Source organism: Physella acuta, unplaced genomic scaffold, assembly GCF_028476545.2.
Source record: "Physella acuta isolate Inbredline_101_S28 unplaced genomic scaffold, ASM2847654v3 ptg000246l, whole genome shotgun sequence".
NCBI lineage: Eukaryota > Metazoa > Mollusca > Gastropoda > Physidae > Physella > Physella acuta.
Window position 1 is genome coordinate 187,196 of NW_026731765.1, and position 15,069 is coordinate 202,264.

Genomic DNA, 15,069 nt, shown 5'->3' on the forward strand with positions numbered 1-15,069 from the left:
TTGACTGACCTGAATGGGTCCTTCGTGAACTGTAACAATGCAAGCCATAACATCAACTATCCACTGAGGTACTATCACAATGTGTGAGCGCAGAAAATTGGTGTTGAAAAACTGAACTGAACCCAAATCATGCAGGAACTGCACTGCCTGGATCAGCTGAAAAAATTAACTAGGATGTCAGAATTTTTTCAAAAAAATTTTTTTTTAACAATTCATTGCTTTTAAGTTGTTAATAAGTTTCTCTCCATGCTTATAGGTAAACTGATTTTAAAATTTAAATTTCTGGGCTAGCAACATAAAGCTGACACCTACCTCTGGCTTATCAAAAATACCAGCAGTATCTGCTGCTTCTTCAACTTCATGAAACTGTAAGAGTGATTTCCCTTCTTTTCTTAGTCTGAAAATAGACTTACTTATTTTTAAATCTGGTATGATGAAATATTCACTGCAAATGAAAGTAGTTGTTGAGAAATATTTTTCTAACATTAACAGATTAAAATTAAATTCACCCATTATTTTGTTCTGTAAAAATTAAGCACGAGAAAATATGAATAACAAACTTGTCTAGCTGTGTCTCCAAGCTTAGCCAGGCTTCTGGGATCTTCTCCCCCATGTACTTCTGAGAGAGTGCTGACATTATCAGACTTGTTTTCATTTCTTGAATACCCTTTAAAAGGAGCAAAAAAAAATAAATGCATGCAGCTATTTGACAATTTAAAATTCTCGATGAGGCTACGACAATGATAGTTAGTACTTTAGACTTTAACCATTCAAAATATAAATCTGTGGTTACTATAAATCAGTTAGTTAAAATTAATAGGTAAATGATATGTATTAATTTGTGTAACTCTGCAAAGTGTCTATTGTTATTTAATTCTTATTATCAGCTTGTTAGAAAATAAAATAAAAGTTTAAATATTTGAAATTCACATAATTGAAAGAAATTATTTTATTCTGCGTAAAACAAAAACAAAAATTGTAAATAATAATCGCAATTGTCCAGTATGGAAATTGCGCTAAAAAATGTAATCACTTTAAATTTATATAGATGCAATGATACTGATCGTATTGCCTACTTTGAAAGAAAACTATTAAAAGAAACAAAGTTGCACATTCTGCTAAATATCACTGAACTCTCTAATGAAAAAGGTAACAAACAATTGAACAACATACCTCTCCAGAGAAGGAACTGACAAAATAAAATCCAACTATCTGAGGAAATCTTCTTTTTAATTCTTCTTTCGGTAGCTTGCCTCTCTGAACCTACATATAAAAAAAAAAAATTAATTTACTTTTCTTGTAAATAATTTTTTTAAAATTTAAATTTTAAAAATGTATTTTGTAAAAATAATGCAGTATACTGTTCAGTAATGTCAAACCAAAAAGAAATAGTCTCACAAGCTGGATACATATTCATATATTTTTCTATTTCACTAACAAGTTCTTTGACTAGATTTAAAATATTATGTATAGCTTCTCCTGAAAATACAATCAATGACCATTTTTTAATAAATTTAAGCAAGGGAACAAACCTTGTCACTGTGTGTACCAACAATCAAAATGGGAGCTTTGGGGGCGTGGCAAGCAATAGAACTCAGCCAAAAGTCTAGTCCAGCATGCTCATATCCAAGCCTGATGTTCCACAACAGCAAATAGACAGCACGGTTTGAAAGGAAAAACTGAAAATTTTTTTTTTTACTCATATAGTAGAATTCTTTAAAATCTAAGAATAAATGTTCAATTAAAAGGTATAATAGAACTACTGTTTAGTAAGCTCCACTCAGTAATATGTGCCAAGTGTTTAAGAATCATTAACAATGATCATAGTGATAAAAGTATGTTATTTTCTAAACAATAGAAACAAAAATGAGTTTTATTTGTATTTATCTAATTCTCGTAAAGTGTTAGTTAAATTACTAAAACAGTCTAATATGTCATCCCACAATGTAATGTATTTAACATATTAACTGATGTGTGGTGATTCACATTATGACTGATATGTGTTCTATTTCACTATGTCCCTGATTTGTATTTGACATTGTGACCTACTTAGGTCCTGTTTTTTTAGTTTTACATTTATTAATCAACCATGAGTGGCCTGTGGTGTAATCACCCGGTACTTTTCCATCACGATATGTGGTGCAATCCTTCTATAATTACGATTGGTTGATTCGGACATCGGCGATGGCCTAACCAATAGTCTTATGACTTGAAGGTGACCTCCCATGTTTCCTAAGTAGTTAAAGACTTAGCGCACACGTCTCTCGAGGCAGTCCAGACCAGACATCCTGAGAGAGAATGCCGTGTGAGTCGCCATATTGTATTCTGTAGTTTAAAGCAGCATTTTCCCTTATTACTTGTGGTTTGAATAATATTCTGTGCTTTAAGTAGTTTCGTATAAGCTGTGGTGATTTTCCTAAGTGAAATATCCTGTGATAGTGTAACATAGTGTTTTTCTTCAACTTGTAAGTTGAGTTTTGGTTATTCTGCTCATTCATTATATTTTGTATAAAGCTAGAGTCTTATTTTGAACTTGTACACATTTTAAAGGTTATATATAGATTAAAAGTGTTGTTGGTATCAAGAGTTCTTCGAGTTTATCCCCTAGACGTTAAGTACGAGTCCTCTGTGAATTTTTGTACCTGCTACCTTTTTGAGACTTTGAGACATCTGTGTGTAACCCTCTAAACGAACCCGGTGCGTTCGCCAGCTCTGCGACTGTTAGAGTGGTGATCGTAATAACATCTAATCTGATGTGTTTTGTAAGTCACATCCAACTTAATGTGATGTATTTCATGTTCTACACACACCCCTCCCATGTCTTGTATGTATGTTGTTTTTGGCAACTCACCTGATGTGTGATGTATTTGACAACTCAACTGATGTATGATGTATTTGACAACTCACCTGATGTGTGATGTATTTGACGACTCACCTGATGTGTGATGTATTTGACAACTCACCTGATGTGTGATGTACTTGACAACTCACCTGATGTGTGATGTATTTGACAACTCACCTGATGTGTGATGTATTTGACAACTCACCTGATGTGTGATGTATTTGACAACTCACCTGATGTGTGTTGTACTTAACAACTCACCTGATGTATGATGTACTTGACAACTCACCTGATGTGTGATGTTTTTGACAACTCACCTGATGTGTGATGTACTTGACAACTCACCTGATGTGTGATGTATTTGACAACTCACCTGATGTGTGATGTATTTGACAACTCACCTGATGTGTGATGTATTTGACAACTCACCTGATGTGTGTTGTATTTGACACTCACCTGATGTGTGATGTACTTGACAACTCACCTGATGTGTGATGTACTTAACAACTCACCTGATGTATGATGTACTTGACAACTCACCTGATGTGTGATGTACTTGACAACTCACCTGATGTGTGATGTATTTGACAACTCACCTAATGTGTGATGTTTTTGACAACTCACTGATGTGTGATTTACTTAACAACTCACCTGATGTGTGATGTATTTGACAACTCACCTGATGTGTGATGTATTTGACAACTCACCTGATGTGTGATGTATTTGGCAACTCACCTGATGAGTGTTGTAGTACACTGTCTGGCCAGCAAAGTCCCAAACACTGAAATGCAGAGGCTCATCCCTGTCAATGGCCTCAGTTTCTGGTATCAGGTGTCTGACGTTGACCTGCCACTCTGTGATGTCAATGCCGTCAGTGATTCTCTCAGTGTAATTCTCATAAAAACTGTGCTGCTTGTCGGTCAAAGCCCGAACCAGACTGTAACATTGGACACATGGCGTGTTAATACATAATAACTGAGACAAATAAAGAAAATACAATCATTTATGCCTCAGAAAGGTCCGTAGAATCCACTGGCCTAAAAACATCAGAAATAAGTTGCTATGGCAACAGAAAAATCAACAGCCAGCAGAAGAAGAAATCATTAAGAGAAAATGGAAATGGATTGACCATACACTCAGGAAGCCTGTATCCAGCATAACAAGACATACCCTCGCCTGGAATACACAGGGTACAAGGAAAAGAAAGACCTGGAGACGTGACATGGAAGAAGACAACCAAGCAGATTGGATACACCTGGGGACCATTGGAGAGACTAGCCAAGGACAGAGATGCCTGAAAAGTTCTTGTCAGCAGCCTATGTCCCAGGAGGGGTGACAGGCAATCCTAACCTAAGCTAACCTAATACATAATATGGGACAGCATGGTTGAATAGTAGGGCATACGACTGCATTACCTAATTAAAAGCTAAAACTAACTAGCAATTAGCTAATTAACACCTACCTAGTTTTCCCAGCCCCACCTAGGCCAACCATCATCAGCTTTGTTCTCTTACACGACACAGAACCTTGTAATAATCTTTTCAAATATCCCATGATGGCTAGAAACCCACGGCGTACGACTTCTTTTGGAGGTGTCTTTAGATTAACACATTCTCTCAGGTGAAGCTCTGACAGAAGAAGATGGTCAAACATAAGGAATAAAAGAGGTTTGTCTTAGAAATAATTCCTTTAATTTGTAACGTGGGACTTGTTGTGGCGAAAGGGACAAACAAAAAAATGTCTAAATATATAAAAAAAATAACAAATTGTTAGAATGACAGTGTCTGCTTATGCAAATTCTGTTACACATAACACTTTAACCAATTCTTTGTGTGAAGTTACATTTAATCATAGAATTATTAAAATATGATTATTTAAAAAAAACAACAACAGAAATTCAATGTTAATTAAAAAAGACACAAAAAACCTTAATGTTAATGAAACAAAACTGCAAGGACCTTAATTTTAATTAAACAAGACAGCAAAGACCTCAATGTTAATCATACAAGACAACATGGACCTACTTTTCAGTGGTAGTTTAGCCAGTTCAGCACTGACAGTCAGCAGTGAAGGGTTGTACTCGACAATTAGAACTTCCAGGGAGGTCAAGTCTTTGACACTGTCAGGTACTGTAGTGAAGGCATGGTATGGCAGTATCAATGTGTTCAATGTTGTCATTTTCATGATGGTCTCTGGGAAGGCATTTTCTGAACAAAAACAAACAGGCCTTGCTTAACACTTTGATAACAAATAACTCCAACAAATAACTCCAATGCATGAACAATTTAAAAAAAAATATATTGTAATGGTTAATTCATTTTATTTGTTTAAAAAAAACAATAAAAATTTAAACTATTTTAAATATATCATTAAAAAAAATTTAAAACTACTAAACAGGTTATTAATAAACTGTAGGGGAAACTACTCACAAATGTGGAGTAGGTTTTCACCACAATGCGTCAGGTATATAAGATTTTTATAACTCATTACTGATTGCTAACACTTAGGTTGTGCAGATAGTTGTTTAAGTAGAACATATTACAACTATTTTTTTTCAACAAGGTTGCTAACCTTCATCATCCTGATTGCCCAATTTTCCCAAACGTGGGAATTTGCTGTAAAGAAGTTTGTTAACTTCAGTAAGCTTGACAGCATTGCTCATTTTTTCACCATTGTTTTCAACCTTTTCAACCATTTCCTGTCTTTCCTTGGAAAAAAATAATTCATCAGTTATCCTTTTTTGCAAATTTAAAAATGTATATGTAAAAAAAAATACATTATTTAATAATAATATTGTTTAAAAATTGACTTTTTTAAAAGAACAATATAGTAAAAAAATTCTTAGTTGCAATGGTATTTTTATCTTATTTCTATATACCATAACATTTTAAGTTATTTAATTAAAATTATGGTCAGGAAATTTTTTATAAAAGCTAACTAAGTTTAATTAAAATCAATAAATTTTATTTAGAGTAAGCTATTGGTTGGCATTGTCAGAAAGAAGAGCACACAACTGCGAGCATGAAGTTCTTGAGTTTGGATGCCAGACTTCAAAATTCAAAAATTCAAATTTATTAAAAAAAAACGGTTACAATTGTAGGCACAAAGGCTTAAATCCGTATCATGTCTCTAAGTCCAGCCAACTCTGATGAGTACCTGACTCATGTTAGAGAAAACTAAGGCAGTGGGCATGATGCTGACTGCACTATCATTTTGTACGCCGGGGTCATTGCAACTGAGAAACTCTATTTCACCTGCCTCGTGTGTCTTGGGTACAGTCAGGGGAACAGTTGATGAAAGTAAACTAAAAACACTTGAACAAATTATCACCTTTGCATTCATCCTGCGGTAAACTATATACTTGTCCAAGAAAGTATTGAGGGCAGGGCTTGAAAAAGATGTTCCAGTGGGCATCAGAGGTAAGCCGGACATGTCCAAGTAGGTCAGTGCCAAAGATGAGAACTTGTCTGGGATGGAATCAATGTAATTGTGGGCCAGGGACAGCTTGGTGAGGTTTGTCAGAGGACAGATTAGTGTCATGTCAACAGTGCCAATGTTGTCAGCATACAGCTCAACAAGTGAGGTCAGCGATGATATCACCTGTGGTAATACTTCCAGAGGGTTGGAGGATATATCTAGAATCTGCGTGAGGAACAAATATTGTATAAAATATTTTAGCTTAATGCAATCAATATACAAAGCAGAAATCTTTAATTAAATTTCTTTCTTACAAGGCTTATAAGAATTTTAATAAGTGGTTTTTTTTTAAGAGTAGTTTTGTTGTTCAAAGAAACGTTATTTCAAATGAAGATAATCTAATAAACCAGCAAAGGTCAAAACTGATTCCTAAGTTAAAAAAAATAAATAAAAAAAACAATCTTTAGTAAATTGCTCTGTTGAATTTGAAAATACTTTACCTTTAGTGAGGTTAACTGGCTCATATCATCGGGCAGAGTTTGTAGCATATTCCCTTTCAAATGAATTTCCTCTAGGCAAGTGTTTTCTTTCAAAGGTGGTAATTCTGTGTCAAAAATAAAACTTCTTTCAAAACTAATTAATTAAGTATGTACCAATTAGTGGGTTAACTACCCATCTCAGCATCTAGGGTGATCTAGCAGATTCTGCTTCTTCAAACATACATTAAAAAAGAAAAGAAATATTTCAATTTTCCAGTCAAGAAAAATTTGGATAGGTTGTATTCTTGTAAAGTTCCCCTTCAAACATGACACTCTATGAGGCAAGTGAAGAAGACCTTGACATATGAAGGGATAGTGTAGTTAGTACTACGCCCAGCCACCATTGTTTCTTAATATTAGTTAGTTACCCATCAGGGATGGGTGGACTCAGGGCCGGTCTACTGACTTGAACCTGGATTCGAACTCGCGACTTTCGGTTTAGCAGTCTTGCTCTCTACCACTAGGCCACACCATCCCATATTAATTGTAATGGCACAAAATAAAATATAAATTAAAAAATTACATAAATATTTTTTTAACCTGGATCACACATTCAGTAGAAACTATAATGCATTTGTTAAATTTTCCCTTTAAAACTTTAAGAGGATACTTTTTAAGCACATTTGTAGACATTTTTTGTATAACCCACACAAAAAAGAAATTTTTTTGTTTTATATAAATTCCATAGAAAAACTAATTATTCTATTAAACATAATTTTATAGGCTGGTAATTTTATTTGCCAGTCTTTAAAAATACATGTATATTATATGTAATTATATCCTTCAAATATAATTCTCTCAGCAAGTGTTGCAACAGAAATCATCATCTTCTAGTGTCTGCTGTTGTGGATGTCGTGAAATAATTATCTTCCAGACCATTCACACAATTTAAAGGGTGATAAATCTGATTACCTCCAATGGTGCACCCATCCAGCCAAAGGTGAGACAAATTTAAAAAATGGGAGAAAAAATCTTCAGGTAGAGAAAATAAGGGATTGTTTTCCAGGTGCATCACAAAAATATTAGAAGCCAAATTCTGAAATTTATAAAAAAAATTGATTTTAAAAAAATAAACTAGTTTATAAAATAAAATAAACTTTTCTGAAAGCTATTTCAAAATTTACTTTTTTATTTAACTTAAAAAAAAATGTATATTGACTAACACCATTTTTTAAAATAAATGTTTACAAATTAATAATAAACATTTTCATGTATGTTGTATGGCATTGAATAATTTTCTTTTAAAAAACTAAACAAATTTGTTTGTAGATTGAACTTGATTTTAATGAAAGGTAAGATGATATAGAACTATATTATACTGATAAAATATCTTGAAAGTCAAATATGGCTTCAAAGGTAATTTTAATCAACTTAAGAGGAACAGAAGTTTTAACATGTTTTTAATTGTTAAGAGTTTAGATTAAATTTAATATATTTTGATATTTCACCAAAAATGATCCTTAAAATCATGATGGCAAATCTAATGGTCAGATTTTTAAAAGAATGCATTGAAAACTACTTTTACAAAACCTCTAAAATATAATATGTTAATATAAATATTTTTTATGAAGATAAATTTTAGACAATGTTTGTTATTTTCTATAATTGTAAAAATGTTTAAAAAGTGTACTGTTGTTTTAAAAAAGTAAGAACCTGAAATTTAGAAATTGAAATCTCTTGTATCCCTGCAGAAGGAGAGTTTGCCATTTTGTGAGCGTTGCACAACAGGCCAGAATGTGCTTGTGGTTGGTGAAATACCTGAGCAAACCCATTAGCATCTGAGCTAATAGCATTTTCAAATATTACTTGAGTTGTCTCTCTTTGTTTTTGGCTCATTTCCTATCAAAGAAACATTTTAGTATTTTTTAAAGTTAAGATTTGCTTATATTATCCAGATTTAGATCTATAGACAATTTTAACAGCACTAAGGCCAAGGACCTGACCTTATTCCCAGTGCTGGCCCAACCCTAAGAATAAACAAAGCCCAACCCAAGTTTTAACACCCATACAGACATAAAAGAAATACTTTACACAACTCTTTTTGCCTATCTGCATTTTTATATTATAAGAACCAAATAGTTTAAACATTACAATTTATTTTTCAAAGAATGTACCAAATAGTTTAAACATTACAATTTATTTTTCAAAGAATGTACCAAATAGTTTAAACATTACAATTTATATTTCAAAGAATGTACCAAATAGTTTAAACATTACAATTTATATTTCAAAGAATGTACCAAATAGTTTAAACATTACAATTTATTTTTCAAAGAACGTCAATAACAAAGCTTAGATTTACCTCTGTGTTTCTGTAGAAGATACAATGCATGAGATAAAGCCTCTGTAGACGTTTCATTGCCAGCTCCATCAGAGGTAGCTGATTGAAAGGGAAAGGAAATTTTAACATCAAAATATATCTCAGTGTTTGATTTGAACTGTGTAATTGTAATAATTAATTTTGTCTTCATTAAATTTTATAAGTATTTATAAAAAACATTACAATATAACATGGTTTATGTATTATTTTACTCAGTTCATTTGAGAGCACATCTAAGAAAAAACGATTCAATACAATAATTAACAGAATACTTATTACAAATGTACTTGTTTAAAAAACAAGTAAACAAAATTGACATCTGTCAAAGATTTTTTCCTTCTAGTTTAAACTGCCTAACATAAGATTTCTTTATCTGAATACATTCTTTTTAACAGTTTTTAAACACATTTCTAACCAAAAAAATTGATTTAATTAGGTATACTCTTTAAACTTAAAAAAATATTTTACTTTTATTCTAAATTTGTCAGAATTTTTTTTACCTTCTCAGTGGGTAGTTTATCTGCTCCGGCACAGATGGCAGACATATTTCTAGGCTGATTACTCTATAAATTGTAATTGGTAGTGTTAAACAATTACAAAGAAAGAAAATGATAAAAATACTTATAAAATGAAAAGAAATTTCATTTTAATTTCAGGTTAATTTTTTCATATTTTTAATTTACTTCATTTTATCCATTATATAAGGTTTAAAATGTATTATATTTACAATAAATAAATTGATACTTTAACATAGTATCTAATATTTTCTAAATTAAAAAAGTATTTCACGTAAACTAAAACACATTTTTAAATACAAGTAATGCTCAGTTCCATGCCCATCAGCTTTCACTTTCCCCAACTTCAATTATGAACCCATCCATATTGGATTCCATCCCAAACTGGGGACTTTTGGGTTTGCTTTTGTGTGTCCAAGCCGCCCATCCCCTCCTTGCATGTAATCCCATTAAAAACACAACACAGCCCACATTTGAATTTTACCTTCAAAGTCAATAAAATTGCATAGGGCATTTGTAAAACCCCAGCCCAAGACTTCAGATCCACAAGCTTATCTCCCTCCAGCAGAAGTCCTGGATGGTTCACCATGTGGAAATCTAGTGCTAAAAAATTAATTCAATGTTTTTAAAAATTTCATTTTAAAATAGCCAATTTTTTAAATATGAATTCTAAAGCCTTTTTTAAAGAAAAAAAAAAGAGCGCAAACCTTGGCCTGGACATAAAAAATGAATCCTTTGCTGTTTATCACTGTAGATTTCGGAGAGCATAGGATATCTGGTTTAAAAAAAACAAGCACATTTAAAATATAAACTTACATGTTTTTAAGTTTTAACAACTTCTTTGTTCTTATTAATATATTCCGGCTATCAAACCCAATAAAATTTGTATTTTTCTAAGTTTTCTAAGCTTCGTCATCCAATTATTTTCTGAGAATAGCCAAACATTTATCTTTTTGAAAATTTACAACTTTGACAAACTACAAAGTATAAAACATAAGATTTTCAGTTAATAAAAAACTATATCCTGACAAGCATTAATTACTGCTACTGTAGCACAAAAACTGCACATCAAACACATTTTTTTACCTCAAGTTGTCTAGAGATAAGTTGGCTGGTAAAAAAATAAAAGCTTCTTTTTGTTTCTCCATTAACTGTTCAAGGTCACTGGATTGAATTTTTTCTTCAGTTTTTTGAAGGTAGGTTTTTGTTTGATATTCCAAAACTTAAAATACACAATTATGATTATTTGAATTTTTTTTTATTTGATAGTGTTTTTTCTTTCTCTCCAAATGAATTATTAAAAAGCCATTATTTAGATAGTTAATAAGATTTTGATAATAATACAATACATCTGTTAACACTTCATAATCTGAACTGAATTCCATCTAATTAGTATTTTGTTTAGTAAACTTATGCAACTCTTAGAGTTTTCTGGTTATTAGAGTTGTTAATAAAAGTTAAAAAGTATAAGAAATTAATTTATTAAAAATTTCATGCAAAATTTCCTTAATACAAATATAAAAAAAACACTAAATCCTTCAGACATTGCCTGATAAAAATGCATTTATCCACAAAAAGTAGTGTATATCACTTATGGTGTGTGTAGTTATAATATACCTTGGGTTGTGATGCGGTTTTTAAAACAAGTCTCAGAAACTGTGTCAGGATTTTGAGAGAAACTGTTCAAGCCAAGCTCATGTTGAGCCTGCAGTATCAAATCTGGTTTAGTCCCATCAGTTTGGTTCTATACACAAAAAATGACATGCAAGTAAAATTATGAAAAAACAATTTAAACTTAAAGAAGCCTAAAGTAGATAAGATGCATAATTTGTTGGAAGTGATTAAGTTAAGTATGTGTTGTTAATTTAGCAACTGGGTGCAATATTTTATTTAACTGTATTCACCACAAGCAGGGAAGAGACTGAAATATGCTGTTTTTTTTATAGTACAGTAATGGTGTTTTTTTGCACTTATTTTGTGAAAGTCAGGGATGAAATTAAAATACTGTTGTAATAACTTGTAAAAATATCACAAAATCTTATTTTAAATCAGATTTTTTTTTATATTTTAAAACAGTTTTACATTTTAAAAAAATACCTCATTAAAACATTCAAATGGAACCGGTTGTGCATTTTCTTCTTTTAAGTAAGTCAGCCAATCAAATGGCTTCGTGTATCCTGTTTAAAAAAATATAAATGATGTTTCACATATCTAAACTAAAATTAAATAAACTGATTTAAAAAACTCTAATAATCAATAGGAAAAAAGCAAATCTTATTCACCAAGAGATACATATAATTATATTCAAATTATATTACCACATTTAAAATTGAAATAATTTAAAAAATTAAAATACTTACTACTTGGTGGTTGCAGATTTGGCCGGAGGTGTTTAATTTGTGAGAGTGCCTCCCCTCTGGCAGCCATGAAACCTAAACATATTTAAACATTTGTAAAGAAGAATGTCATACATAAATGCCATCACACTTCAAGGAGTGGGGGGGGGGGGGGTAGTACTTTTGTAAATGATGTGTGATGACAGGGAGATGGAGGGGTAAAAAGTGTTGTCATATTTTGCATTTTAAAACGTTTGTTTATACTGAATTTTAGCACTTTTAAATTGCATTTTTAAAGGCTTACTTTTGAAAATTAAAGCAAAAAGGTGTGTGTGTGGGGGGGGGGGATGTTGAAGTGTGATTTTATTATAGATTTGAGAGATTTAGTGAAGATGTGTGATGAAGAAGGGGGTAACAAAATTGTCAATTAAAGTGTAAAGTTATTTATGGATGAACCCATTGAAAAATTGAAATGGTTTACATTACGTTAGTTTTTAATGAATCAAAAAATGAAAAACACCATTAGTGTCCTACATTGGTGACACTAATGGTGTTGTTTTCTAATTGGGTTAAACATTGAATTATTATATTACCTATTGGATGTAAATCCTCATGATCAAGGTTTGACCAGTAGTTATAATTGTCTGACCAGCCATCAAAATGGATTTGAACTTGATTCTTGTCTGTATCTATATCAGCTAAAATTCAAAGTTAAAAAAAATTAAATTTCAATTTTATAAAATAAGCTAGTTTTAACTAAATCCTAACCCAGTAATTTAAAAAAATGTATTTAATTTTCAGTTCTTCTAAACCCTTACCCAGTAATTTAGATATGTATTTAATTTCAATCTGAATTAGCTATGACATACCTATGCTGGCCACACAGACTAGATGAGGATTAGCTCTATCCACCGCTTCTAATCTCATCCCTTTTTCTACAGTACTAACAGCAGACTAAAAGTAAATAAATCAAACTCCAACAGTGAAGAATATTAAGCCATAAACATGTATACAAAAATCAATGCTAAGCAAACACTACTTTTTATTGTAATTAAAAATACTAAGCAAATTTAAATAAAGCATTTGGATGAAATTATAAGTTACATTTCAATGTGATGATCAAGAAAATAATATTTTTTAATGCAAGAATGGGTGAAACAATAAATAAAAAATAACTTGGGTGTTTTAAACAGGTACCCATTTGTCAGAGAAATTAAATAAGTAGATTTTATATTTTAATCAGGTACCTATTGAAAGAAAAACAATATATTAAGAAAATAAATAGGATAATTTAAACAGGTACCCATTCACAAGGGTAGCCATTTGTAGTTCTTATAAAATCAGTCAGGCATTCAACTACATGGCACCTCCATAACAAAAACATTCGATTAGTTGATTAGTTAGCAAAATTAAAAGGTCATTTTGATATTTGTTTTATGAAATTAAATAGTCTTTTTGGTGTTTGATACATGCCAGATACACATAAGTCAAAAAATAAGTTTAACCCTCCATAAAAAAATTTATGAAATTGGCCTTTGTAATGTGCCAGATACACAAAAGTCAAAACAGAAATTAATCCATCTCAGAAAAAAAAATTAACATAAAAGTTTGTTTATCTAACCTTAAAGTCACTGTCAGAGACTACGACAGTTGCTGAAACAAAAGTGTCCTCATGCCCCAAGGATGAAATCTTCAGCTCATATCTGGACACACAAAAAAAAAAACTGAAATACAGACTAGACATTTCAAGGTAAAACTCTGAAATCATTTAGGCTCCACATTAACTTACCTGGTGTGGTTACTTAAATCCTTATATATAATTCTCTTCTGGGAGACGCTAGAAAACAAGCTGTAAGCGCGCTCCCTACCACCCCACCCCTACATGGTCTGGTGAGCTGTGGTTCACGCTATGTTTACATTCGTGGAGCCGGGTTTAGTGACGGCTATTAGGGGCAGATAATTTAGTTTGAAACGATTTTAAATTTAGAGGAGGTAGCTAAGAGGAGGCTGCTTTCACGGGAAGGATGTTGGGGGAAAGGGGGGGGTTAGTGTTTTAACGCAAATATTTTCAGTGGCAGCATTGGTACTGTCAAATTCACAAATTATGAATTACTGAAAAGTAGAAAAAAAAACAATTAAATAGCGGCGTATGATACGCTGCGGGTCGGCTCGTATGCAATAAGCCTCAACAAGCATAAAAACTTGTCAGTCAAAGGGTTAAGTTGTCTGGGGTCAGTATGAACTTACCTATGGTAGTATTGTTACAGCTGAAATTAGTCTAAACAAGCTTGTCTGCTGGCATGAATCCAAAAAAATCTACCAGATAAAATAAACATGAAACAGGCCAATCAAAACATATTCACCTGTTGAAAGGTAACTGTAAGGTTTGAAGCAACACAGGTCCCATGAAAATTTCAATTTCAAAAGGTACATGACTTTTTATCCTGGCTGTGATGGTTTCTCCCTGTAGAGTTAGAGCGCCCAGTTTTTGTTTGATGTCAAACACGGTATTGCTCTCAGCCACTGAGCTTACAATCACCCCATCATATAAATCAATCAAGATGTAGTCTTTAGGTGAACTGTAACAGGAACAATCATGACAAGTTTATAAATAGTTGCTTGCTAATAGGTAAGGTTTTTTTTTTTGAGAATACAATGGCCAATCAGTGCCAGTGTTTCTTAGTTGACATGTTGTCTGCATCACTTTGTCATATACTTGTTAAATTTTGGTAGTTGCAATTGCTAAAAATGTTCCCATTGGGGTCATCCATTTATGACGTCCACAATTGTTTGGGATTTTGGACCCCCCCCCATAAATGGATGACCCCTTTCAAACAGGACGGTCCATGGGGCAAGTGAAGTAAAATTCCCCTGTTTCTGTGAGCTCTGCATATGAAAGGATAGTGTGGTCAACACTATACTCAGCCACCTAGCGTGAGTCAGAGCTGGGTGGCTCAGGAATGTTCTATGGACTTGAACCTGGATTCAAAATTGAGTCCTTCAGGTTAGCAGCCAAAGCGACCACACCATCCCATGGTTGCAATTGCAGTTTTTATTATTCAATAATTTTTAACATCTCACCAAAACACCCTGTTGTCTT

General features: G+C 32.3%; 1 protein-coding gene across 1 annotated transcript in view; it reads right to left on the minus strand.

The window, feature by feature from the left end:
- LOC131938498 (uncharacterized) overlaps window positions 1–15,069 on the minus strand; it is a 39,978-nt gene that overhangs the window by 11,896 nt on the left and 13,013 nt on the right. Inside the window, exons 20-44 of the mRNA XM_059296553.1 lie at window positions 14,333–14,548; window positions 13,591–13,672; window positions 12,839–12,923; window positions 12,563–12,667; window positions 11,994–12,065; window positions 11,731–11,810; window positions 11,251–11,377; window positions 10,720–10,855; window positions 10,341–10,408; window positions 10,118–10,236; window positions 9,619–9,681; window positions 9,101–9,178; window positions 8,452–8,637; window positions 7,711–7,834; window positions 6,760–6,863; window positions 6,173–6,484; window positions 5,414–5,549; window positions 4,867–5,049; window positions 4,305–4,470; window positions 3,578–3,779; window positions 1,533–1,679; window positions 1,174–1,263; window positions 561–667; window positions 313–397; window positions 10–156 (exon numbers count right to left, since the gene is read on the minus strand). Of these exons, the coding sequence (XP_059152536.1) occupies window positions 10–156; window positions 313–397; window positions 561–667; window positions 1,174–1,263; window positions 1,533–1,679; window positions 3,578–3,779; window positions 4,305–4,470; window positions 4,867–5,049; window positions 5,414–5,549; window positions 6,173–6,484; window positions 6,760–6,863; window positions 7,711–7,834; window positions 8,452–8,637; window positions 9,101–9,178; window positions 9,619–9,681; window positions 10,118–10,236; window positions 10,341–10,408; window positions 10,720–10,855; window positions 11,251–11,377; window positions 11,731–11,810; window positions 11,994–12,065; window positions 12,563–12,667; window positions 12,839–12,923; window positions 13,591–13,672; window positions 14,333–14,548 (3,220 nt within the window). The remainder of the gene's footprint in view (window positions 1–9; window positions 157–312; window positions 398–560; window positions 668–1,173; window positions 1,264–1,532; window positions 1,680–3,577; window positions 3,780–4,304; window positions 4,471–4,866; window positions 5,050–5,413; window positions 5,550–6,172; window positions 6,485–6,759; window positions 6,864–7,710; window positions 7,835–8,451; window positions 8,638–9,100; window positions 9,179–9,618; window positions 9,682–10,117; window positions 10,237–10,340; window positions 10,409–10,719; window positions 10,856–11,250; window positions 11,378–11,730; window positions 11,811–11,993; window positions 12,066–12,562; window positions 12,668–12,838; window positions 12,924–13,590; window positions 13,673–14,332; window positions 14,549–15,069) is intronic.